The sequence below is a fragment of the Cheilinus undulatus genome, linkage group 21, assembly GCF_018320785.1.
Source record: "Cheilinus undulatus linkage group 21, ASM1832078v1, whole genome shotgun sequence".
NCBI lineage: Eukaryota > Metazoa > Chordata > Actinopteri > Labriformes > Labridae > Cheilinus > Cheilinus undulatus.
The window spans coordinates 25,285,960-25,312,570 of record NC_054885.1 but is presented as its reverse complement, the minus strand read 5'-3'; the positions used below and the strand labels follow the sequence as shown (position 1 = coordinate 25,312,570).

General features: G+C 39.1%; 1 protein-coding gene across 1 annotated transcript; it reads right to left on the bottom strand.

Annotated features, from left to right (window-relative positions):
* Positions 1-3,991: 3,991 nt before the first annotated feature.
* Positions 3,992-26,157, bottom strand: hao1 (hydroxyacid oxidase (glycolate oxidase) 1). Its single transcript, XM_041777864.1, has 8 exons — positions 26,015-26,157; positions 18,989-19,140; positions 8,304-8,571; positions 8,040-8,212; positions 6,200-6,291; positions 5,220-5,378; positions 4,963-5,032; positions 3,992-4,844 (listed from the first exon to the last, which is right to left on the bottom strand). The coding sequence occupies exons 1-8, from the start codon at positions 26,149-26,151 to the stop codon at positions 4,777-4,779; spliced, it is 1,119 nt and encodes a 372-aa protein (XP_041633798.1). The 5' UTR covers positions 26,152-26,157; the 3' UTR covers positions 3,992-4,776.
* Positions 26,158-26,611: the final 454 nt, after the last annotated feature.

The following is a 26,611-nucleotide window of genomic DNA, read 5'->3' as shown; positions in this document are numbered from 1 at the left end:
GTGATTTGAGGGGGGATGAGGGGGGATGGCATCCCCCTTGTTAGCAAAATGACCAAAATGCATCCCCCTTGTTAACCTGCCATCCCCTCTCTCTGTCAGGACAGAGCAGGGATGCTTGGTTGAGTATGTTCCGCCTGACTAATTGATCCTTTACAGGGTTTCCCATTTATGTATTAAACTGCAGCGGATCGCCACTGATTAACTAGCCCCCCGTTTTCACGTCGGTATTCCCATAACTTGTACCGTGACTGTCCCATGCAGGGACAGTTCTGGGTATAGACGATAGGCTATGAGCTGTCATGAGCCCTGAACATTTTGAACAGGACCACCAATATAACAGATCATCAACTCTTGCGCTCCTCTAACCTCTGTGCCCCTTGTTTGCAAGACAGTCCAGCCTCACTTTGTCGCTCTCTCTCTCTCTCCCTCTCTTTCTCCATGCGCGGCACACACTCACTGGGAGCCCAGCAGGACGTTTAGAGGAAATAAGTTTTCTTTTTCCTCGTTCACACAGCACTGAGTGGACAGGATGTAGAGATAGAGCCCTGCCCATTCTCCAAGGTGCATCCCCCTTGTTAAAAGAAACAAATTGCCTACAGGAGATCCTTATGAATTTTTATTCACGGACTGTATAGGTCCTAAAACTGGACACCAGTACTTACTTAACATTATGTGCGCTGCCACCTACAACCCTGAGGCCATCCCACTGCGTAAAATTAAGTCCAGCTCAGTAGTTAAAGCATTGACCAAATTCTTCTCCACACTTGGCCTTCCTAGCGTAATCCAAACGGACCAAGGCCCCAACTTTCAGTTGTGAGTTTTCAAACAAGTCCTTAGAACTTTAAATCTGGAACACTCCGTGCCTAGCTCATATCATTCTGAATCCCAGGGGGCAAACACTGGCATCAGACATTAAAGTCTATGCTCCAAGAATATTCCTTAGAAAGGTAAGAGTTGGGATGAAGGAATTCCCTTTGTTTTATTTGCTACCCGTGATGCTGTCCATGGGTCCCTGGGATTTAAGTCTGATTTATGCTTCTGCATTGTGTCGATGGCGTAGCTACGTGTAGCCCTCTGCGTTGACGTGGACCCCTACACCGTAGCCTGAAGCCCGTAGCCTTAAGGGCTGTGATTGGTCCGCTCAAAACGTCATTTCTTCATCCAGGTCTCTCAGTGGGCAAACCAGTGTGGTAAATTCACCCGTTCTCAGCCTTGACTCATGGTCATACAGACCACCTCCGCAAATGTCTTCCCTGTCACCTGCGCTTCATCATTTGCAACAAAAGAATTTGTTCATCAATATCGATGAGCTTAAACTCCAAATAGCTACACCTGCTCCACCTCAGTTGCCATGACCGGAAGATAAACAAGGATTCCGATGTGACCCCTTTGAAACCACACACACACACACACACAAACCGCCACACCCCCTAGCAGTATGGCGGTGAATTGCAGAGCGATGCTTTCCTTCGACGCAGAACTTTGAATGGTCAACGACGCAGAAGCATAAATCAGGCAGAGCTCGTTTTGGTCACACGCTCCATGGTCCACTTAAGGCCCCGTCCACATGGAGATGAAAACGATATATTGCTGTTTCGTTTTGAAAAAGTTTCCCGTAAGGACAGGACTGTTTCAGGAAATATCCACGTAAGCACGGAACCACTGAAAATGACTGAAAACACTGAAGTGCAGCCATCCCGAAATGATGGCCCACAGGCCAGGTCCAGCCCGCCAGCAGGTGTCATTTGGCCTGCGAGACATTTGGGGAAAAAGATAGAAATCATTAAAAATATATTAATTTTCAATATTTATTTACTTAGGTGTTTCAAATGAAACTTTTCAAACATTTATTGTGATCTTTCCATAATTATAGCAAGGAAAGGATATAATACGATGCAATAAATGAGTTAAATATGACACATTGAACCCCCTATACAGCAGGGAGGAACATCGTATATATGTTCGCACAGCAGAGTGGCAGCAGCGCAGCTGCAACATCACCTCAGCTCTGCAAACATGCTGTCCAAAAACAAGAGGCTCATACAGACTGGATGATTTTTAAGACTGAAGGAGAAGGATTTATTTTGTCTACTTTTGATTTTTTTTAAAGATGTAGAATTGAACCAATGTTTGCAGCTGCACAGACTCCCATAGAGTCTAGTCTTGTCTGCACCTCTGACAAGTTTTCTGCATCTTATGTCTTAATCAATATCAGAGGTTTAACCTTTTGAAAACAAACTTCTATCCCTGTGGGGAATTAAAACAGCTGCTTTCAGGATAGCAAACTTTCCAGCCATACTTTCCCTACATAACTGTCCATCAGCCACAAACGCAGACATCGTATCTCGCTTTGGTGAATGATTCAGTTCAATGTCAGCCTGATTTAAACCCTCATTATAAAAATATGTTACGTTACAAATGCAAAAACATTGCCACGTCATACAAGGACAGCACATTTATGCCAGACCTGTTTAATTACTTGCAAATAAATCCTCTGTCTAAAGTAGTTAATTATATATACATTTTATTTACTTATTTATTTATTTATTTACTTATTTATTACAAGGGACAATGCACATGGATGCACAATGCACATGAACAAGGACATGTAACCATGCCAGATTGTAGCCATAGGCAATTTCCGTCTGTAGTCCCCAGCAGGTTGATGGTATATAAAATAAAGTATTCACTCACCCATCCAATAATTGAAATCAGGTGTTCCAATCACTTCCATGGCCACAGGCATATAAAATCAAGCACTTAGCAATGCAGACTGTTTTTACAAACATTTGTGAAAGAATGGGTTGCTCTTAGGAGCTCAGTGAATTCCAGCGTGTTACGCTGATATTAGATAATAATTTCTAAGTCCGTTAAATTGCCAGTACATTTACAATTTACATTATCATACATTGTATATAGAGCATTTTTGCCTTTAATAATACTGTAAAATTCTATGGATGGCTCTTGTTTTGATATGGAGGCTTTTTTTTTTTTAATCTCACCTTTCCCAGTGGGTCACAGGATTTTTGTTTTTCTTTTTTTTCCATTTTTGGTAAAAAACAACAACAAAAAAAATGGAATAATGAGATTTTCTCTTGTTTTTTGAGTCTGGTTTCAACCAGGAAATGGATCTGCCAGAAAATACACTGACCTTCACAGTTAAGCCACTTATCCTGTGCCCAACAAAGTGACATAGCTGCGTTAATTGGTAGTTTTCCTTGCCTCTGTTAATGATGTCCCAACTTGCTCCACAGTTTTGCAGCATGACATCTAAGTCAGAGGCCAAGCCCATCCAACAGCATCCTTACAGAGTTAAGTGAAGCGTGAGCTAATGAAAAAAAGAATCGGACTACCGGTTAGAAAATGGCTTAGCTGTGCCAAGCTCCAGTTCTTTGAGTTCTCCATGTCTGTTGGAGGCAAAATCTGACAGTTCTCCTTGATTTATTACGGACCTTTGTAAAGATGATTCTGTAACTGTTCCTGATTCGTATCCTCTTCCCAGGATGGAAGATTGTGCAAATTAGATTTGCTACTGGCAAGTCCCATTAACTGAGTGGATGTCTGAAATCTCCGTATTTGTGACTCCTGACAGTTTCCTACAGTATACAGTTATGGCTTTTGGCATGTACCAAAAGTTAGAGTCTCTTTTTGTTCTCCTTTTCCACTTTTGTACAGCACTCATTTAGTTCTTATTTTTGCCTCACCCTTTTTTGTTAAAACTTTAACTTTTGTTAATAAGTAACTTTAATTTAACCTTATAACATCTTCCTTGGAAAAAAATTTGAGGATCTTTGGCATTGGAACCGACCAGTGTTAATTTCGTCAACTGAAACTATTCATTGACAGCCTTTCTTCCATGAGAAAGAGTAGACTAAGGCTAGCCAAAAAAAAGATCTTTGATAACTGAAACTGGCTAACAGTAAATTTAGTTTTCATCAAGGTGACTAAAAGTAGACTAAAATTTAATTTAGTTATCGTCAGACATTCAGAATCCATGAAATTTCTCCATTGTGGGTAAATCTCTCAAAATACAACGCATTCTGCCTCTCAGCTGTAGAAAGCGTGGACTCCAGGTCTGGCTGGGTGCATAGAACACACTACCATGACTTGGTACCAGATTTAAGCAAGAGAGTAAATGCTTGGACCAAAACCTAAGACTACAATGTGAGGACTTTTTATAAACTAAAACTAGACTAAAATGTTTTTGAGTTTTCGTCAACTAAACACTATGAAGGGAGAAATGACAAAAATGTGACTAAAACTAAATGCATTTGGCTTTGACTGATACAGGTGACTGACATGCCTCACAAAAACTTAACCATATGGGTTTTCCATATGAGACCCAGCCGTGAGCCATATCAATTATTTTATTTGGTGTAGTCCTGGCTGAGTTCTGGCTTTGTTATGGTTCAGACATAGCTGTCACACACTTGGGCCGTCATTCAGGTCCCAAATGCAAGCCTCATCTTTGCAGTTCATTTGGCCCATATTCAAGCCGAATTAATTTTGCTATCAGGGTTTGTTCATATGCCGCAGAAGATTTGGTTTTGTCAGCTCCTTAGGAACATTAAGACTATTTCCATGTATATCAGAACTTTCTCCAAAGGAAGAAATATAGGATCTAAGACATCTAAACCATTCCATAATGAATTTTTAAAAAGCTACATTGTTTAATCACTCCAATTTTATTCACTTTTCTTGTTTATTTTTTCAGGAAGCTCACAAAGCAAATGATCTGTGATAGTTTCGTCTTTTGTTTCCTACAACAGATGTTTTTCAGATCCTTGAGGTAAACTCCACTTTCCTTACTCGGGACCTGCTAACCTCAGATAAGGAACGACAGCCTACAAACAAATAGAAAAAAAGGGTTAAAAAAAGAACATTACATACAGAGAGAAGTCAGAGAAAAGTGTTGACCAAGAGGTATTTGCAAGGGTTAGTTTCTGTTTGTGTGCTTGGTACCTGACAAAGCCATCGCCAGACGCAATTCCTCTTTAAGCAGTTCTAGAAGCTGAATTACTCCTTGTTCTCCCTGGACATAGAAAAATGACAAGATTTTCAGCAGCCTATTAGTGTCATTAATTTTAAAAAGAAGAATCCTCTTTACTGCATTTGGTTATTATATAAAAAAAAACAATGATATTAAAGTGCATCCAAAAAAAAAAAAACAGTTTAAGCTGTGCAGACCAATCTAATTTTTGAAAAATGCAGAGTTTTACCTGACAGGCAAGTCCCCAGAGCACTGGACGGCCAATAAAGACAGCCTTTGCTCCAAGAGCTATAGCCTTCAAAACATCTGTTCCCCGCCTCACTCCCCCATCCAGGAAGACATCACAACGACCTTGTACTGCTTTCACCACTTCCTCCAACACATCCAACTAAAAACAAAAACACACTAATCTAAGTTAATTCAAAACTGCCATTCAAATTTTTTTTTTTTTTTTTTTTGAGAGAAGACATACAATAGGAATTACACTAGCACCACTCCCCTGCCTGAGTGGCATATAACAGAGCACCAGATTGACTCAGTAGTTTTGGCTGTGTCCAAACCTCCTCATTGGTCTTGTTGGGTGATCAAAGACTTAAAGAAATCCCCACTAACACCTGAAGTTGCCAAACTGTATTAAATGAAGTTTTAGAGCATTCCTGATATTTGGGGCATTGGTATTGCTAAATATTTTGCATACTAACTATTAGGCCAAACTAACCATTAACTGTACCTGGAGTTTACTTTGATGCTTTAGTAAACCAAAAATTAATAAAGAACCATTTGTGCTTCATAATGAGGCAGGAAAGATTAATAAGTTGGCACACTTGAACTGACCAAACAGGCGATCATCTAATCTGACATAGTGACCATCATGACAGACAAGAAAAAAATAAAATAAAATAATTGAAAATTGTAAAAAAATACAATCCAACAATGGCTTTAAATGACAGAAATGTGTCTAGAAATGCAAGACAGACTGCTGTTCAAGAGACAAAAATGAAGTATGTTAACGAAATATAGAAACTAGAATCTGTTATTCTCAAATTCACAATTTTCTTTAGGATATGGTGTTAGGATATATTGTAAGACAATATTTTAACTTAAAATATTACTGTAATTAAAAAAAAGTTTTACTTAAATCACTCGTAACACACTAATTATTTCTGCACATGTCCATACACAGTGTCACACAAACACAAAAACACAGACCGTGGCAGGTACTCCATCCAGTTGTCGAGCTCCATGATTTGATACCAGGACACCATCAACACCATAGCTCACTGCCTGGATTGCATCTTCACCTGACCATGCAAGTCACATACACATTACTAGATAAAAACACTAAACACAAACATAGATAAATGTGTTAAATTCCAATGTGCTGTAATGTGTATGTGCATAAACCGAGAATATTCTAGATTCGATCCTGTCTATTTGAAAAGGATTCAAATTCTCTCCTTGTGTGTGGAATCTTTTTTCTCCACCCCCAAGGACTATGAAATATACTGTGACAATATGAGATCACTGTGGATCTCAAAGTGCAATTTTTTTATATTTTTCTGCTCTCTCTAAAAATTCTTTAAGATTTGCAAAGCTACAGGCTGTCCCTAAAAACCTTCCTCAGTACAGGAAGCAAAGTAGGATCTCAAAGAAATTGTGGGTGTAGATACACTTTTGTAGACATTACTTTTATGACATCATTTACCAGAACAGACGACGGGGCATAGGCAACATCAGTTCTAGTCACCTCCAAGTTGTATTTGGGAGAAATAAAAGTAAACGCAAGTTACATAATAGAATTAACCTTCTTGCCACAATTGTCGTGACTCTGTCTGAGGTAAATTACTTCATAACTTCAACAGAGAAACTTGGACTGGAATGTCATCTGTTTTTCCCTTAAAAAAATTAAATAAAATAATGCTCTTAAAGCATAAAGAGCCCTGATGCATATGTAGCATTGAGCAAATGAGGCATTGCTATGGAAAATTATGTCCAGGCAAAAAATACTGATATTTCAAGCTTTCTAAACTTTCTAAACTGTACAAAATGTGCACTTCGCATGATTGGAGTATTAATTTGGCTCTAGCATCCCTCCGGGGCAGGCCAGAGGGAGCAGACTATTTGACCTCTGATGTACAGTAAGTAGGTAGTCTAAGCAGGCTGAGTAGATGAGAAACATCAAAATCTCCCTTGTGTTTCACACAGTAGTGAGGACAGCCAAAGTTCCCTCAGTGACCTTAGGGACCCTGTACAGTGAAATCCAAAGTGTTTGTCTTAACACACTAGATATGTTGGAATATTGTTGAAGTAAACTTGTGAAAACACTGAGATCTGCTTGTGACTGAATTCTGGATTTGGACTGTTAGAAAGTTTTTCACCTCTTTCTATGCTTGGTTTCATGTGGGCTCATGACATCATGACATCATGAGCCCACAGTGGGGAATAACTCCACCCTCTAACATTACAATACAAAATCACAGAGCAGTTCATCTCAGTACAGTCTGTTGTTAGCTGATGTCACTGTCTTTGAAAGAAAACAGTCAGTTAAATGCTGTTTTTTGTTCATTGTGAGGTAAATTTGCTAAATCCATCAGCTACATCGAAAGCATAATGAACCAGAAAACAGACTTTGTCTCGTCTCTGGCCCAGAGCCAGGCAGCTGCATTCTGCTCAAAAGGTCAACACTTAGATTCTAACATTTTTTAAATCTGAGAGGATCGGGTTTCTCCTGAGTGGGCGTGGCTTCAGCTTATTCAACAAACACGCCCACACCATCAAGGAGCAGATTATATTGCCTCAGTTTTCATGATTTTGAAGATTAATTTCATAAACTTAAAGATGTTTAATTTGACTGAAATTTGATTTAGGGGTTCATAACACAACAAACATAAGTACAGATTTATTTTCACTTTACAGGGTCTTTAAGATTCAGCAAGCATTTAGAAGACACATCATTAACATTGTGTTTTGTAATCAGTGTGTTTATAATAACTATCAATTGTCATTAGGGCAAGGAGAGTAAAGGTGTATTTGCAAGTTTTTCTAATACCTGTCAATACTCCTTTGACAATCACAGGCAGATTTGTTTGTTTTTTCAGCCAGGAGATGTCATCCCAACAGAGGCTGGGGTCAATTGCTTTTGCTACATAAACAGCCAAACCACTATCATTGCCGTAGTCCCCCTCAGAGAAGGCCAAGGAGGCTGTTGAGAAGTTAGACATGCTGGGGAGATTGACATGAAAACATAAAGTTGCCTTTAAATTTAAGGTTCATTGCATATTATTTTGCAGAAGCTGTTGTATTTGTTTCCTACCTTAGATGTGCAGGCAGTTTAAAGCGGTTGCGCATATCGTCCCATCTTCTCCCCAGATATGGTGTATCCACAGTGACAAAGATAGCCTGATATCCCGCTGCCTCTGCCCGCCTTATCAGTGAAAGTGTCAGTTCTCTGTCTTTATAGATGTAAAGTTGCAGCCACAGAACAGCTCCACCATTCTGTGTAGTCATTGCAGACATCACTTCCTCAATAGTTGAGGTGGCCCAGGAGCTCAGCATCATCCCTGTTCCCACTGTTTGGCAGGCTATTGAGAAAAATATCTGTGTTACTGTTGTAACTGATGTTAATACCCAGTTTAAGAGAGGATTCACAACCATGTATGAACAAATTTTGACCCCAAATCAAATATCGGACATGTCTCCCAAGGAATCAGCCACAGACCTGAAATTCTCTTAAATATACCTAAAATGTGTCATTCTCTTATCAAACTTATCAAGAATGCAAATATGTTATTTTCCGTCATTCAAACTGGTGTAATTAGGTGTGTATAGCACACACTGAAAAGCACCTTGTCACTTACAACTTAATTGCATTAATGTTGCAGGAACTTCTTTATTATGTTCAGCCCATCACACAAACCCTTCAAAAGATCAAACTTTGTAACATTTTTTGTCCAACCAGTGTGGCTTTAGTCTTTGTGAAGTGGAAGGAGAAAGCATCTATTCACAGTATTTGGCATCCTGTAAACAGAGCTTGCTCTAGGCATGGACAAGATAGACACAACAATCAACATATATGTTGAATGTTGCCATGGAGTGATTGTGAAACATTTGTCAGCTTCCTCTCCTCTGCATCACTTAATAGTTTTCCTCAATTCATGTCTCACTCGTGTTGTTTTCTCAATTTGCAACTCGTTCCAGATAAGATTAAAAAGAGAGACATGAGGAAAAGACATGAGAACAGAGGAGGCAAATTTATCATAGGAGAATTAATCCACCAAATGTGTCATTCTGTTTCAATTCGATTTCATACATCTGGTTTGGCATAAAGTGCCTTTTGCATTGGTGTTTTACGACCTATAAGCTTCAGTGTAATTATACATCATGGACTTATTCAAACTTAATTAAAAATAATGTATCAAATTTACTTACTTTTTTTTGTATTAATTTAACAACAAGAGTTTCAACTTGGACTTGCAGTAAGTGATGTATCTCTGTAAAGACAAACATGGTGGAGCCTGGCAGGCTGCTCCACAGAAGGAACCTCCAGACTTAAAAAGAGGATATCAGACTGCATTTTGGATTTAAACTCCGGCGTCGTGTTGGACGCAAAAGTTTGAGCTCTGCTGATAAACCAACTTCCCAAACGACAATGGAACTAAACTCGGCAAAAACATGGCCAACGACACCACAAAGACAAACGCTGTCGATAGACTCTCCAGATATCAGTTTAGAAACAAAGAAGTGGAGGAGAAATCGTTGAAAACAACGGAAGCTAACAAGCCTGCTAAGCCTGACGAAGCTAGCGCTAGCAAATGTACTGAGGTTGCTGCTAAAAGCATGGAGGAGATGCTGCAACCTGTCGTCCAGTCGAACCGAGATATACGGGAGGACATTTTACAGATGATGACGGATGTAAAGGAATTTAAAGGCCAAACTAGGGAATCATTCACAAGACTTGAAACATCAGTTGGAGGTTTGAGTGCACAACTAACAAAGTTGGAAAAGAGGGTCACTGACGCAGAGGAGCGTATAACAACCACGGAGGAGACCACCGCGGCCCACGGCAAAGCCTTCGGCTTCCTACTGCAGCGTGAGGCGGAACTTGTGGAACGATGTGAGGACCTTCAGAACCAGACGAGAAGGCAAAGCTTAAGGTTGTATCAGGGTCCTGAAGGAAGCGAGGGGAGAGACATGGTGGCTTTCATTAAAAAGCTACTGCCGACGGTGCTGACTGACCTGCCGCTAACTGAAGACAACAGGGCGCACAGGGCGCTTATGCCGAAACCGAAAGAAAATGACCCCCCTCGCTCCATTGTGATTAGATTCACGGACTATACAGTAAAGGAAAAGATCCTGCAGCGGGCCTGGAGACAGTGCACAGTCAAGATTGATGAGAGGCAGATTTACTTTGATAATGACTACTCACCTGAGCTGCAGAGGAAATGCGCTCAGGTCAGAAATGTTGTTAAACAGTTGAAGCAGAAAAATATTAAAGCGAAGTGCATGTATCCAGCTCGGCTGAGGATGATGGTGGGCTCTGAGGAAAAAAACTTTCCAGATGGTGATGGACGCAGTGCCGGTACTTAAGGACTTGAACATCTAGGTCCGAGTTGATGAGAGGGATAAAGTGGAGCGAGAGCTGGCCAGACACAGGTGGGAGAGACGGGACGCCAACCGAGGTGAGCATGTTCACGGAAAAAGACTGCGGGTTTTTCTTCCCCTTATGTGACTTGGCATATTATGCAAGGAGTAAGTTTTTTTTTTATTTAGACAGCTATGAACAGCTGCGAATAATTTGATGTTAGTTGGGCTAAAGTTAATTGTTCTCATTACCCTCCTTTTGGTGCATTGAATTTTTTTCTGTAGTGCCAATTTCCATATTTAAGCTACATCTGTCTTTGTATGTCCAGAAAACGGACATGCAGAAAGGTGTTAATAAAGGGATATTAACACCTAACACCCTGTGAGTTGAAAAACACAATTTTTCAACTTTTTTTAAACTTTCACTGCTTCAAATCTCTTCAACAACTTCAACCCTGACCACCCAAAAAAAAAAAAAAGAAAAAAATTCAATTCAATGTTACACCCTTTACATGCCAATTATTTTACACCATGTCACCTGATATTTTTTATAATAAAAAACACAAGAACACCAAAATTCCCATATAAAATGATCTAGAAAAAAAAAGTTTTCAGTAAATAGAGTCTGGGCCAGGCCAATGATGAGTTGTAAAATTGATTTTGATGCATTAAAATTTTTTTCTGTAGTGCCAATTTCCACATTTAAGCTCCATCTGTCCTTATATGTCATGAAAATGGACATGCAGAAAGGTGTTAATAAAATAATCATTTTCAACATTTTTTTTTCTTTCACTGCTTCAAATCTCATCAATAACTTCAACTCTGAACCCCCCCCCGAAAAATATTTTTTTAATTCAATGTTACATCCTTTTAATGCCAGTTATTGTACACATTGTCACTGGTATTTTTTATGGTTAAAAAACCCCCGCAAAAACACCATAATTCTCATATAAAATGATCTAGAAAAAAAAAAATTTTTTTCAATAGAGTCTGGACCATGTCAATGATGAGTAGTAAAATTGATTTTGGTGCATTGAAATTTTTTCTGTAGTGCCAATTTCCATATTTAAGCTACATCTGTCCTTGTATGTCATGAAAACGGACATGCAAAAAGATGTTAATAAAATAATTTTTCAACTTTTTTTTTAAAACTTTCACTGCTTCAAATCTCTTCAACAACTTCAACCCTGACCACCCAAAAAAAAAGAAAAAAATTCAATTCAATGTTACACCCTTTTCATGCCAATTATTTTACACGTCACCTGATATCTGTATGTTTCTGTAGTGCCAATTTCCATATTTTAGCTACATCTGTTCTTGTATGTCCAGAAAACAGACACATCAATAACTTCAACCCTGACCACCAAAAAAAACAAACAAAAACAAAAACAAAAAAAACCAAATTCAATTCAATGTTACAGCCTTTTTATGCCAATTATTTTACAGTTGGACCTTGAAGAAACTTCCAGGTAGGGATGGGCGATGTGGACTAAAATATTATTACAATATTTTGCTGCATATATTGCGATTACAATAAATCACGATAAAAAATAGCACCATTCAACACAACCTTTTTGGCAGGTAAAATATATCAAATGGGCTGCTTAACTACACCAGCTACATATAAATTAGTGCTGGGTATTGCCACTGATTGCCTGAATTGATTCAGTTCTGATTCTTTCTCAAGGCCCCGATTCAATTCAGTTCTTGTTTCAATTCAATATTGATTCATGTTGGGATATTTTATTAAGAAAAAAAAACAAAACTAAATTGCTTCAACATTTAAGAGATTCAAAGTGAAGTTTAGTTGGAAATAGTATAAAGAATGTTCCAACTTGCCACATTATTAACTAGGAAAGCATTTGGAGTGCACAGACCTCCGCTATTAACCCTGTCTCCCAATAGTAAAGAATCCTTTAAAAAATTCCTGGATCCAGATGGTGATCCGGATCACTCACATTTTTCTGAAAATTTCATCAAAATCTGTCCACAAGTTTTTGAGTTATGTTGCTAACAAACTAACAAATTAACAAACGAACAAACCCACCCAATCACATAACCTCCTTGGTGGAGGTAAAAATATCAGGGTTTGCATTAAAAATTGAGCTTAAACTAAGAATATTTACATCACTATTTTACCTCCATGTAGCCCATCCTGGATATGGCCTCTTTTGTCCAGTTTGTCTCTGTCTTTGTAGTGTTTTTTTTACTGTATTTTTTATTAAACATTGAAAAACAATACAGAACATTCCTTGACAACATCACAGATTATGTATGACAGCAAGAAAAATAGCAGAAAAAAGAAAAGAAAAAAAAAACACAACACATTGGGGCCTAGAAAGCTGCATAATAATGAGTGAAAAATAAATAAGCAAATAAATGGACAGTTAAGACATTACAGCACAGTGTGGGGTTCCCCTCAGTTAGAGAGGTATCTTGCTATAGGTAGCCACCTCCTCATAAAGACATCTGACCTTAATTGTAATTGGGCCGTTAAAGCCTCCATTCAATACACCTCCCTCAGCTTCTGTTTCCACTGTGCCACTGTTGGTGGCTATGAATTCATCCACTTTATCGTCACCATTTTCCTAGCAGTCGTCAAGAGTATATGTAACAGGTGCTTTTGGTCTCTGGTATACATGTGTTCAGGAGTTAGATCGAAAAGAAACTGACTTGGAGTGAATAGCAAATCAATTCCCAGAACTTTATCTATCTCGCTCTTTACCCCTTTCCAAAAAGGAAGCATCATTGGGCAATCCCAAAATATGTGCGAATTCTCTCCAGCAGTATATTGCAGCTGGGTTATCTTCAAATTTGGAAACCACCAAAGGCATCTTAAAGAATCTTGTCTTCATCTTCCAGTCAAATTCCCTCCACATATTGCTATTAATACCCTTATGACATCCGATACACATTGTTTCCCACTCTCTATCCTCAATTACAATATTCAACTCCAGCTCCCATTTATTTTTAATATGTAAAGTATTGTCTGGTGTATCCATTAACAAATTTCTGTATATATTGGAAACATGCTTTTTATTGGGTAACTGATGTTTAATTATATTAATAAAGTAAGTTTCTATGTTTGTTGGAGCATTTTTAATTGTATTCCAATCTTTATGGCTTGTGATGTAATGCCTAATCTGAAAATACCGGAACATGTCACTTCGGGTAGAAAGAACAAATTCTTTCTGGAGATATGAGAATGGCTGCAAAACACTGTCATAGAACAACTGGTCAATAACCCTTAGGTCTCTGCCTTCTCATCTCTTAAAAGTGATATCTGTTGTTGAGGGGGGGAAATCTGGATTTCCAGCAATCTGCATAGCCCATGAAAGGGTGGCTGTCCCTCTAATTCTCTTTTGGACAGTGGACCATACTTTTAAAGTATGTTTCACCCGTACATTTTTGATTTCCAGTTTCTTCTGAGACTGCTTGCTCAAAAACACTAGAGCAGATAGAGGTATATCTGGTAATGAATTCTACTCTATGTTTACCCATCTCGACTCCATGTCATTGTTAATCCAGGCTACCACTGCTGTTAGTTGCGCTGCCCAAAAATAATATTTTATGTTGGGGAGGCTGAGTCCACCCCTGTTCTTTCCAAGAGTGAGCATTTTAAGTTTCACTCTTGGTCTCTTATTTTGCCATATAAATCTAGATATCTGCCAATTTGGAGGCTAATTTCTTAACAAAAAATTTGGACGGTCCTCATTTGGTGCATACAAATTCAAGAATGTAAATCTATTCTCCTCAATCGTACCTATCACCATGATATATCTGCCTTCCTTGTCTTTCAATACTTTTTCACTGTTAAAAAAAAACATTTTTTTATTTTTGTGTTTTTTACCATAAAAAATATCAGGTGACATGGTGTAAAACAATTGGCATAAAAAGGGTGTAACATTGAATTGAATTTTTTATTTTTTATTTTTTTTGGGTGTTCAGGGTTGAAGTTGTTGAAGAGGTTTGAAGCAGTGAAAGTTTAAAAAAATGTTCAAAAATGATTTTTTATGAACATCTTTCTGCATGTCCATTTTCAGGACAAACAAAGACAGAGGTAGATAAAAATTACAAGGGAGCGAGGGTTAAAAAATGTTACAATGTGAAGGTTGGCAGAATGCAGCTGCCTGGCTCTGTGCCAGAGAAGAGACAAAGTCTGTTTTCTGGCTCAAATCTGCTTTCAATGATCCATGTGGTTTAACTAATTTGGATGGTGGATTTAGCTAATTTACCTCACAATGGTAAATGAACATTCATTGTTCCTCACAATGAACAAAAAACAGTATTTAACTGACTGTTTTCTTTCAATGACAGTGACATCAGCTTGTTAGCTGTACTGAGATGAACTGCTCTGTGATTTTGTATTGTAGTGTTACCCCGAATTTCCATATACAGCGTGCGCGCCACGCACCAAAGCGCCGCGGGTTTGCTCCGACCGAAAGGCAAGCGACCTTGCCCACTGGAAGCAAGACTAGAGCGCTGCGCCGTGGCGCGCAGCCCTGATCATCAGGAAGAAATCACGGGAGAACTGCGAGTTCACGCAGGAATAGCATGTCAACAGCGGACTGTTTTACCTTTTGGGGTTATCATCCTTTCTGATATTATTGCTTCCTCCATTGAGTGAGTACATTAGGAAGTCAAAAGGTTCATGTTTGCTTAAAGGATCTGTGGTTTTATGCAAAATTCTTTGGCTAAATATCCCCAAAACTTAACTTTTCCTCCTCAAAGGTGCCACTGTAGCTCTGTGACCCACTGACCTCTCGGTGACCCTTTGCTCTTGCTGCAGGATGAGAGGTAATGTTGATATAGTGATGATTTGTGGTCGGGAGTCCGTGCATTGTGTTATTTTGAAAGAACCGGATGTTCTGCTCTTGTGACTTCCATGGTTGGTGCTTTCTGAACGACAGTTAATTTACGAGGTTTGGCAGTGGCCGGTGCTGAAATAGACCTGCAGCGTATTTGAAACGAAGCGGAGCGGAGTGGCGCTCCAGGCACGCGTTGGTGCCGATCTGGAGCACTGGCTATGGAAATGCTCTGATAGACTAGAGAGGGAGCGAAGAACTCCGCAGTTTGATTCGCTGGCGTTACGCGGCGCACACGCTGTATATGGAAATTCGGGGTTAGAGGGCGGAGTCATTTCCCACTGTTGGCTCATGACATCATGAGTGAAGTGAGTGAAGGCTTAGTGAAGTGGCTATTTTAGGGCGGGGCTTGGTAGTTACATTTTCAGATATGGTGCATACAGTGTGGTGCTTTAATGTTTATGTGTCCCTTCACCATACGCCATACACTGTCTGTCTGTCTGTGAGGTGTGTACTATAGATAGACACCTATGCACCTAAAAGACAGAACTCACAGCACTGATAAAAAGAAACATGCATCATGTTATCTATATTATTATATACATTGTATATTGTTGTAAATGTTATATTATGCCAACTTCATAGAAAATCTACATGAGATGCAAGTTTATTACTGATATCTTTCTAAATATTAGACTAAGCACTCCGTTATTTCCTCAAGTAAACGGGAGGGCCGTGTGTAATTTGCGCGGCAGTGAAACAGAGGAATAGGGGATCGTAAAATAAAGCACACTGTGCAAATTACCATTGTCTGATTTCATTTCCAGATAATGGAGGTAGCCCTCGTTTAGCAACAAACTCAGCTGTTTCAACTCTGCCTTCTACCGTGTTTGTTATGCTTCTGTATGTGAGTTAAGAGTGAGTCGCAGTGATGACGTATGTGTGCACGACGGTCACATACGTCATCAACCATAGTTTATCGTTATTATCGTTGAATGCCGTTATTTTCATTGTGGAAAGTTTTTTTTTGCAGTATATTGCAAACGATAAGATATCGCCCATTCTTACTTCCAGGAATATGTTAATAAAACAGCTTGGTGAGATGGAAACGGATATAAACCTGAAGATGGAGGTGACTGTGGGGAATATAGAAGCTACATCACTGAGACGAGGCCAAGGAGCGCACTGAAAGCTGGAAACATCTGGCGAGGATGATGATGATGATGAACTGTACAGTGATGTACACATCGTTTTTCAAAAGAAAGTGTAGAATATTAAAATTCAATTGAAAGAGATGGGTCAGCATGATTCAAAAATGACCTAGGAGGTATTGAACTAAAATGTTCATTTTTGACTTAAAATATTACTGTGAGATATACAACCTCTAACATGTTTTACGTTTGATGATGAATCAGAAAACAAATCAAATATTAAACTCCATAGTAATTCACTCTTTTAGATTGATCTTATTCATTTTTAAATCCCACCCCATTGACTCTTTAAAACTACTGATGTTTATATTCTGTTTAGAATCTGCTGTGTCCGGTTATTGTCTATCATAAGCTCCATTTCTCCTCCATCATTTATCTCTGCTGGTGTTGTAAAGTTTCATTGACGTCCACTGTGTGGCAGTGTCCAATCAGAGTGATATCCAAAAAGGGGGCATGTCTTTCAGTAAAAGAGTGGGAAGCCTGCTCACGTGTCTCCATTTGTGGTCTTCAAATCTCAGTCTTCAGCCTTCACACCAGCTAAGGGCGTTTGGGACAGTAAGATAGGTCAGAAACTACTTCTAGTTCAACCAAAGACCTAACACTGATGAAATAAACAACTTGGCATGAAGCCATAGAAAGTGCTTGAAAAAGATCGTTGCAGCTCTCAAGTAAGAAGTGTTAGTTAGGCAGAAGGAGAGCTTCAACTTTTTGGTTTCATCTTCCCCACCTGGGGACCAAGCTTCCAGAGTACCTTAGGTCTGCTACAACTGTGAGTTTTTAAATTTAGGATTAAAACATCTCTGTATATTGTGCCATTAGAAAAAAGTTTGTCAGTAAAGTTAGTTTAATTCAGTTGACTTCCCTCTTTTCTTGCTTTGATATCACTTCAGTTGCAAAATTAATAGCATTAATAAATCATCACATTTAAATATTTTTACTTTTCAGCTTTATTTTAATTCAAATTCAATTACTATTTACACGTAACATCCATTAAAACATAAAGTGAATACTATATATTTTACTTACCAGTTAAAGACAATCATTCAAATATTATATTTATTAACTCAGATCATGTACTCTCAACACCTGAATTAACTCGCCTTTAAGTGGACAAGAAGACGATAACAGTCAATTTTTTATCATTACAATCATGTGTAGCGGTGCTACACCCTGTCACACAACAATGCTTTACCCTTCTTATGAATTCAAAATGCGAGAAAAGAAATACTGACAACAGAAAAAAACTTGCTACTGCCAATACACTGCTAGGGTAGGACGAACCGGGGTAGCTACCAACATGGCAAATCTCCCACAAAGCAATGCAGCGTAATGACACAATCCCATTCCCTATAGAAAGGCAAATCCATGTAAAGGTGAGATGTAATCAGCTTTAATTATTTTCAACTGCTGCACAGCTAATGATGTTTCAAACAGCCAACTTGATTATTGTGTGGTTAAATCCCAAACTAGGTTGTAAATATTATCTATATTTATTTCTATGTATGTTATCATCTTAATGTTATTTTTTTTTTTTGTTTATAAAGGACCACGTCAGACCTATCAGACCATTCAGACCAATCACATTTCTCTGATGCCATTAGGCAGTAACCAGACACACCACCTGGGAAAGCTTCAATTTGAAATGTTTGAGAAAAGGCAGAGGCTTTGAAAAAAACACGGAATGTGATTGGATGAACGTTCTGTTTGTCATATCTCTATGGGCCAATAAGAGCAACAAAGCACGTGACGTAGCCTCTATCGAGCTGCGTGTGCGTGGTTACTGAGGAATAACGCGAAACATGGCGACTCTAGACATGTAAGTACTCAACTTTTGCCATTTTTGAAAAGAAAACAACTCACTGCTGTTCTTTGTTTTTCTTTTAATGAAGAAATGTTGTCAAGTTCTGATAAAACTGGCGCTTTAGCAGCATCCATGCAAAGCTCTATCTCCATAACTGCACCAGCTCTTGCTGCTGCGCCTGAAAGTACTGCCCCTTGTCGCTAATTGGTCCACTAATCGGGCCAAAACGGTTCAGATGGGAGCTTAACAAGATGGATTTGCCAGTGATAAACAAGGAAATGGGCGTATCCATCTGCTTTGCAAGGTTAATGAGGCAGGGTATACTGGAGAAATGCCTTCAGTGACAATGATGATTGAGGCATAGCTAAACATTTGTAATTTTTAAAGTTACTTGTTTCAGAATACTTTGTAAGTATTGCGTTTTTTTTTTTAGCAAGTAGTGAAGAAATCTTACCAAATTCAGATAACTGCACGATGTTAGAAATAACATCCTTATAATCATTTAATACTAGTATTTCAACATGTAGAAAACAGCACCCTTTTTCCGTGAAGGACTCCTGTGGCAATTTAACATATTGTGTGTGGTTACAAGAGAGTTTACCTCTTGCTGTAGCTGTTTCTCCTTCAGGATGAGCCATCCTCTGCATTGCTGTGGCAGCAACACAGACAGGCATACTGAGCTTCTGGCCCAGGACAGAGACAGACAGATCCACTTTGGACACATCCCGTAGTATCCGAGGGGCAAGATACCACCTGAACACACATACACACAAGATGTATGAAAGAAGTTAGAAAGAAGGCAACCATTGGTGACAGGAATCATTAAGAGGTAAAATGAGACGCATTAAAAAATGTCATTAAGCTGGTAAGTGCTGAGAGTAAACATTCTTAAAATTTCACTAAGTAAAGCCAACTGTTGCATCAATAAAGCCACAGCAGCACATACTGTGGGCCTATGTAAAAAAAAAAATTGTGATATCTGCCTAACTCTTACAAAGGCATATTGTAGAGAGGCGGAGTCTCTCAGAAGTAAATTCTGTAAAAAAAAAAAAAAAAAAAAAAAAATCTAAAATTGTAACCTGGCACGCCAGATGGATTTGTTTCATACATCCATCTGGTAAACCTCTCATACACAGCGTTTGGGAAAGGGCAGAGCCTTTGGAAAAAAAACTCAGAGGGTGATTGGATGAACTGTCACATCTTTACAGGCCAAACAGAGCAACAAAACACAAGACATAGCCGTTACCGAGCTGCGCCCCTACCGAAGGCATAAACTCTGTGAACCATGGCGACGGTAGACATGTCAGGACACGACTTTTGAGCCCACAGTGGGGAATGACTCTACCCTCTAACCCCAAATTTCCAATTTTTGAAAAGGCAACTACTCAATGCTGTTCTTTGTTCTTTTTTTAACAAAGAAATGTTGTCAAGTTCTGAAGAGACCTGACACATTAGCAGCATGCATGCTGAATATCTGGTGAAATTGCTGCTGCTTGTTTACGTCATGACTCCACCTAGCCAGAAAGTACTGCCCCTCATCACTGATTGGTCCTGTCACTTTCTAACCAAGCCCAAACAGTTCAGACAGAGCTTAACAAGATGGATTCGCCAGTGAGAAACACGGAAACGGTTATAAAAATGCAAGGTTATAAAAATTATGGAACAATTTCAGAAAAATGTTCATCAATGTAAAATTTCAAAGACTTTGAATTTCCCACCATAATTCTCCAGATTCAGATAATCTGGAGATAAAAGAGAAGTCCTGACACTCAAACCTCAAACCAGGTCTGAGCTTGTGTACTCACTTCAACTCAGTGTAGACTCGCTTTGTGGTGAGGGGCAATTAGGAGGCACATCAGCAAAGGAAACACCGACCATGCATGACCTGGCAACCCACGATGCTGGTGACAAGGTAGTTGTTTCAACGGAGAGAGAGAGTGAGACGCGAGACAATGGGTCATGGTGCAAAAAGTGGGTACGCACTCTATGCGGTGCATAGGGGCACCACACTAGAGGGGGTGCCAAAGCAATGAGGGGAAAAATGATTTCGAGTCAGCATTTTCTGTATTTAACAGCTTTTTGTGCATGTGTAAATATGAACAATAACAGAGGCACGTCACTGATTAGGCGCCCCTCCGCTCCTTCACCTCCCCTCCTCTTGCCCCCCTCACACACACTATAGGCGCTCTAGTGCACGCCCCCTCGAGCACGTGAGTGTTTTCATTTGAATCGTGTTATCATCTGATGACAGGGAGCTAAAGATGGAGAGGCAGAAAAGAAAGCTCTCAGGGGCACAAAACAGAAACAGAAGACGGAGAAGGAGAAAGATTTCATAGGGATGAAAAAGCTTTTCAAAGTGGTTGAAAGACAGTGGGTAAGTTATGTCAGTGTATCAAGAGGAGGCTTGTAAATATTCAGGTTAGCTAAAGCTACTATTTGTAAAGCGACAGGTTACTGTTGTCTTGCAACTGTGTACTGATCAGTATTTACAACAGTGATACTCAACCTGCGGCTCTCGAGCCGCATGTGGCTCTTTAGTGACGAGTTGCAGCTCTTTTAAGGTTTCCTGTAAAAAAAAAACCTCTGTAAAGGTGAAAACTGTCAGCAGTAAGGACTGCAACAAGTCATATCAATAAATCTAAGTCCACACAAAGAAGACAGACTTTAACTTCCAAATTCAAACTTGTGTATTACACGTTGCGCGCTGGAAGGAGGAACATTCATAAAAAAGTGCAGAGGAAGTCCGCTGGTGGTGCGTCTCTTCAGTAAGTTGATTCATAGAGGTGTGCTGTCTTGTGTTCAAAGTGGAGCTTCTAATGCCCTTGTTTTAACTAATTTTCTTTAGTCACTTCCTGCCAATGCTCTCCCATACTCATATTTGATGATGAATTTTGCGATGCGCAACACATCCAAACACACACGGATCGCATTTTTAAATAAAGAGTAACTGAATAAAACTTGTTTAAACGTGGGTGTTTTATTTGATCTTGATGACTAATGATAGTATCAAAAGGGCAGGAACAGAAAAATGAAACCAACAAACTGGCAGGGCAGAACGATTTGTGAGGGGGAGCTGCAGGTGTGAGGCAGGGCCGGTTTTAGCCATCTGGAGGCCCAGGACAAAGACCAATATGAGGGCCCCCCCCCCAGCTAAAAGCAATAATAATTAGAGGAAAAAAATAGAAAGCATAACTTTAAGTTAACAGAGTCACAGGACTACAATAAATGTCCAAATATGAAATATGAATACCCAGACAGACACCCATAATTCATCAGTTTCAGTTTTCATAGCTCTAAGTCAGTACATATTTTAAAAAGACTTTAGTCCAGGGGGAATTACATAGATAAAAACATATGGTTATTATCAGTGAAATATCTTTTATTAGACACTATACAGACATTTTTTATGTTGCCTATTGCATCCCATTAACAACACAATAATCCACCAAATCACTGTTTCATTTCAACTATGGATAGATTGATCATCACATGCCCAGTTTTGGATGGTTGCTCTTGCAAAAGTATGTTTAAGACAATGTGGCTCCTGGGTAGAATAAGGTTGAGTACCGATCCTTTAGAATATAACAGATCATGACAAGAAAAATAAAGAAACTTGTTTGTGGTTATTTTGTTATTCAGTTATAATTTTTTTTTAACTAGATGGTGAACCGTCAAACAGATAAACGACTGCTGACATCAAGATCAGTTAACCGATCTATATCACCACTAGTAAATACACAATCAAAGATGCTTTGACAGGTCGGCCGGTGCTAATTTTGACACAGCGCCACCGCCACTACTGGTGGTTGCGTGCAACTGCAGTTACATGTGACTGAAATGACAGATCCTGACAGGAAAGTGCTTGGTGGAATAAACGATTGAAAAAACTGAAAAAACTGAGCCTTGAGCCAGTGGCGGTAAGGAAATTGGTGGTGGCATCTGCCACCAAATTCTCTATGCAGGAAAAACCCTGTTCATGGAATACATGGCATAATGAATACCTGAGTACTTAACAGAAGAAGACTATTCAAGTGAGTTAAGTAGTTGTGATTAGTGATCTACACACAAACTTAAAGGGTATAGCGTGCCAAACACAAGAATAGTTTTGACACTGTCACGAAGGCTGTCACGATATCAGATTTTCACTTGTGATTATCGTGGACAAAAAATGTTCATGTAGGTCTAAGAATATAAATAAGCATTTGTTGTATTTTTTATTTTAAAAGTAAATCTTTATTTTGGCAATTTCATAAAAAAAATGTAAAAAGTTGTCTCCAGTTGGTTACATTTGATTCAGTTTTATTAAAGAAAGATGAGCTGTAAAAGTACAACACTACAGTAGCTGTGTGAGAGCACTGAGGTATGTTTACTGTCTCTTTGCTTTGCTCTGAGGGCTTCAAAGTGAATGAAGCCAGTTGAGGACTAACACATGACTTACCCTCATGATTTTCTAACTGTACTCTTTGTTGATTAGGAACTCTTAACTTTGAACACTCCTGAAAAAAGATTTAACTAACTGTGGATTGAAGTATTTGTTTAATCATTTCTACATCGGAGTCCTGTAGAATTTTTTCCTCTTCAGGCAAACATACACGAGTAAATCCAAGGCAGCACAATCTTCAACTCCCACAACTTAGTTCATAATATAACTGCACAAGGTACCTTGTCAATTTTTTCACAATCAATCAATTTTTTGATCAATACTGCTTAGAGAGTCAATGTGTGAAGCGCAGCAGAGTGGAACACCTTAGCTGTGATTAACAAAAGAAGATTATGACAGTGAGTTGAGGAGTTGTGATTTACATACTGCGCACATTTACACATATTCTTCCTTACCGGTCATACATGGCATGCTATGTATACATAGCATGCTATGTATGGCTCAGAAATCATATAAATGAAATTGAACATCATGGTTTGAGTAACTAGATTGCAAAAATATTCCATAAAGATTGAATGAAAAAATGTTACAGTTTTTCTCAGTTGCTTTGGTACATTTCTCAGATCAGAATTGAAATTCTCAAAACTACTTGTTCAATCTTCACATCATTGTATCACTTGTGCACATCAAAAAAGCAGTTTCTCATTTCTTTGAACAAGTTGCAAATGCTTTGGTACATCCATGCAAATGATTCTGTTCAATTCTCTGCTGTTTCCTAAATTATCAATTGCTTATGTCATGTTGATCAAAATGTATTATAATGGGTCTCTGCTGAATAATCTCACCCCTCACAACATTTAGGCATTAGTTCATCGCAAAATGGTTGAACATATTGTCATAATATGTCAAGCATATTTCTATACATTTCCATTAGACTTTTTTTTCTAAATCTGTCCTGAATTGGTAAATTGCTCCCAGGTGAATCTTGACTTTCTCTAACAAAGGGAAATGTGTGAAACATTAGATCAACCAATGATCAAAGAATTTGATGAGAATTTTCTCAGCATTGGGTATGGAAAGTATATGATCGCCAGAAAAAAGTCTCCATGCACATCCAAACCTAGGTGGGCAGGTGCTGAGTCGAAAAAGAGACTAACAAAGAACAGAAAGATGTCTCGCACTCTTCTGGGCTCCAAAAAAGCGTTATTTGCGTTGGTGCAATAAATAACGCTTTTTTTGGAGCCCGGCAGTGTGTGAGATGTCTTTCTGTTCTAATAGCCAGCTACATTCTTTCCACACTGCATCACAAGAGAAGATATTCGTTGTGATGTGGATGAGAATTTGTGGCCCAACATACAAGGACATCAGGAGGTGTAGGAAGACTGCACTGTAATTCCTACAGCACTGCATGTACAGTTTTCCCTAAGAAGACTGTCCTATGTTCACATTTTTACCTCCGCCAAGGAGGTTATGTGATCGGGTGGGTTTGTTTGTTTGTTTGTTAGCAACATAATTCAAAAGTCATGGACGGATTTTCATGAAATTATCAGGAAATATCAGACAGGGCATAAGGAAGAATTGATTAGATTTTGGGACTGATCCAGATCACCGTCTGGATGCAGGAATTTTTTAAAGGATTCTGTACTATTGGGAGATAGGGCTAATGGCAGAGGTCTGCGCTGTTACCACTTTACACCAGAAGATGGCGGACATGAGTAACTTATTCACCATTTTGGAGTTTATAGAGTTTGAAAGACGTACGCCCGGTCGAGGAGACGAGTTGGAGCGTAACAGAGAGAAAGACAGCGAATTGTAGTGAGAATACTCACAATGCTGGGAGGAAGTCAGCCATGACTTCCACACATAGCAAAGCCAATGCTTTGCCTCACCGTGTCTCCACCCCACCTGGGAGGGAGTAATCGGGGAATTAGATTTTGGGAGTGATCACCGTCTGGATCCAGGAATGTTTTCAAAGGATTCTTCTCTATTAGGGGAAAGGGCTAATGGCGAAGGTCTGCGCTGTTACCACTTTACACCAGAAGATGGCGAACATGAGTAACTTATTCACCATTTTGGAGTTTATAGAGTTTGAAAGACGCACGCCCGGTCGAGGAGACGAGTTGGAGCGTAACAGAGAGAAAGACAGCGAATTGTAGTGAGAATACTCACAATGCTGGGAGGAAGTCAGCCATGACTTCCACACATAGCGAAGCCAATGCTTTGCCTCACCGTGTCTCCACCCCACCTGGGAGGGAGTAATCGGGGAATTAGATTTTGGGAGTGATCACCGTCTGGATCCAGGAATGTTTTCAAAGGATTCTTCTCTATTAGGGGAAAGGGCTAATGGCGAAGGTCTGCACTCTCTGAGTGCTTTACTAGTTACTTTTGTTTTTTTGTTTTTTCTTTGTGCTATGCAGTGCTGTCTTGTCCTTTCTGTATCGCAATGACATGGTCTGTCAACAAATTACAGTACAAACAGCAAAAGCGTAAATGTGAATCTTGTCAAGTCTCTTGCAATCAATCTCCCACATACACTAAGGTGTAACTTACAATTTACAATAATTGTCATCAAAACTTTAGCCATAGGTTACATCAGAACATCCCTCCAGAGTACACTGTTATATTGACAACGTGACTTAGCAATTTGACTTTTTTGATCTTATCCGTTAACAATGACACAAGGACTTGTCATTCTGATGGCAATGACATGTTAATTGACACAGATATTTACTTTTGAGAGATGAACTAAAGATTTTGAGCAGGAGACTGGCTTTTGCAGGTAATCCATGGTGTTTTGCTATTTGTACGAATTGTTTTGAGAAATGCATTTACTGTTTTGCAAATGCCGAGGAGGATTCAAGAAATGTACCAAAGCGACTGAGAAACCTGTAATCTGTTAGGTAAATATTGGCATATGAGCTAACAAACATAAAAAACAAACTCATGGGGCCCACTATAGAAGCCTGACCAGCTTGACCATCTCCTACTAAAGGAATGGGGCTGCCATTAGAAACAAATGAAATTCAGCACTGGTGACTGGAACAGTGATCACCTTCATATGCAAATATTTTTTCTCACAAACAGGATTTGGCCATGTCTCTCTTAGGCTTATTTATGGTAATTTATTTTTCTTTATGCAAAGTACCTTTGTCATTTATTATAAAATAATAAATAACAAAAAGCAATGACAAAGCAATGGATGAAACATTGTCCTAATGAGCCTCTGTGTGTGTAGGTGTTTTTTACCTGCTAAAGGCAGCGACATTGTCGGCAAGAGTACGCTGTTGATCAGCTCCTGAGCAGTAGTAATCATACACAGCTTTAGGAAGAACTTTTCTGGCTTCCTCCTCAAAATCTGACACACACACACGGTGCCCTGACATTTTGTCCATGAGAACACAGAAACACTGAGGCAGATCATTGAAACTAGCACAAGAACAGTGATAAGAGGTGCTGTAATCATTAACCTGCTGAATGATGAGTTGCTAAAGCAATTCTTTAGAGTTATTTCTTCATTCATTTGAAGTTCTGCTCACTAAGCATTATTCCACACATTATGAATTTAAGAATAAACTAAGATTTCTGGCTTTGTGGCATTACTATCACCTGGATCCTAGCACAGTATACATTTTTAAAAGACTTTCATGTGTTCATCAAATAGAGGCTGACTGTGGACTTTGAATCTTCAGGTAAGTGTGTTGGTAAATTGTTGATGTATTCATTCAAATGTTAATGAAGAGGTCTTGTCAGTCAGCAGTTGCTCACATTCCAACTTTGTCAGCCATATGTATACACACACACACACACCCAAGCCTCGTGAAACTGAAGCAAACATGTAAATAA

What these genes read in the sequence shown, in the direction of transcription:
- hao1 (XM_041777864.1), bottom strand. Translation starts at nt 26,151, where the DNA reads ATGTCAGGGCACCGTGTGTGTGTGTCAGATTTTGAGGAGGAAGCCAGA. An exon ending in TGTCAAAGGAGTATTGACAG is followed by an intron (nt 6,292 to 8,039) that starts GTATTAGAAAAA and finishes TTGCATGGTCAG; the next exon opens with GTGAAGATGCAATCCAGGCA. An exon ending in TGGATGGAGTACCTGCCACG is followed by an intron (nt 5,379 to 6,199) that starts GTCTGTGTTTTT and finishes TTTTGTTTTTAG; the next exon opens with TTGGATGTGTTGGAGGAAGT.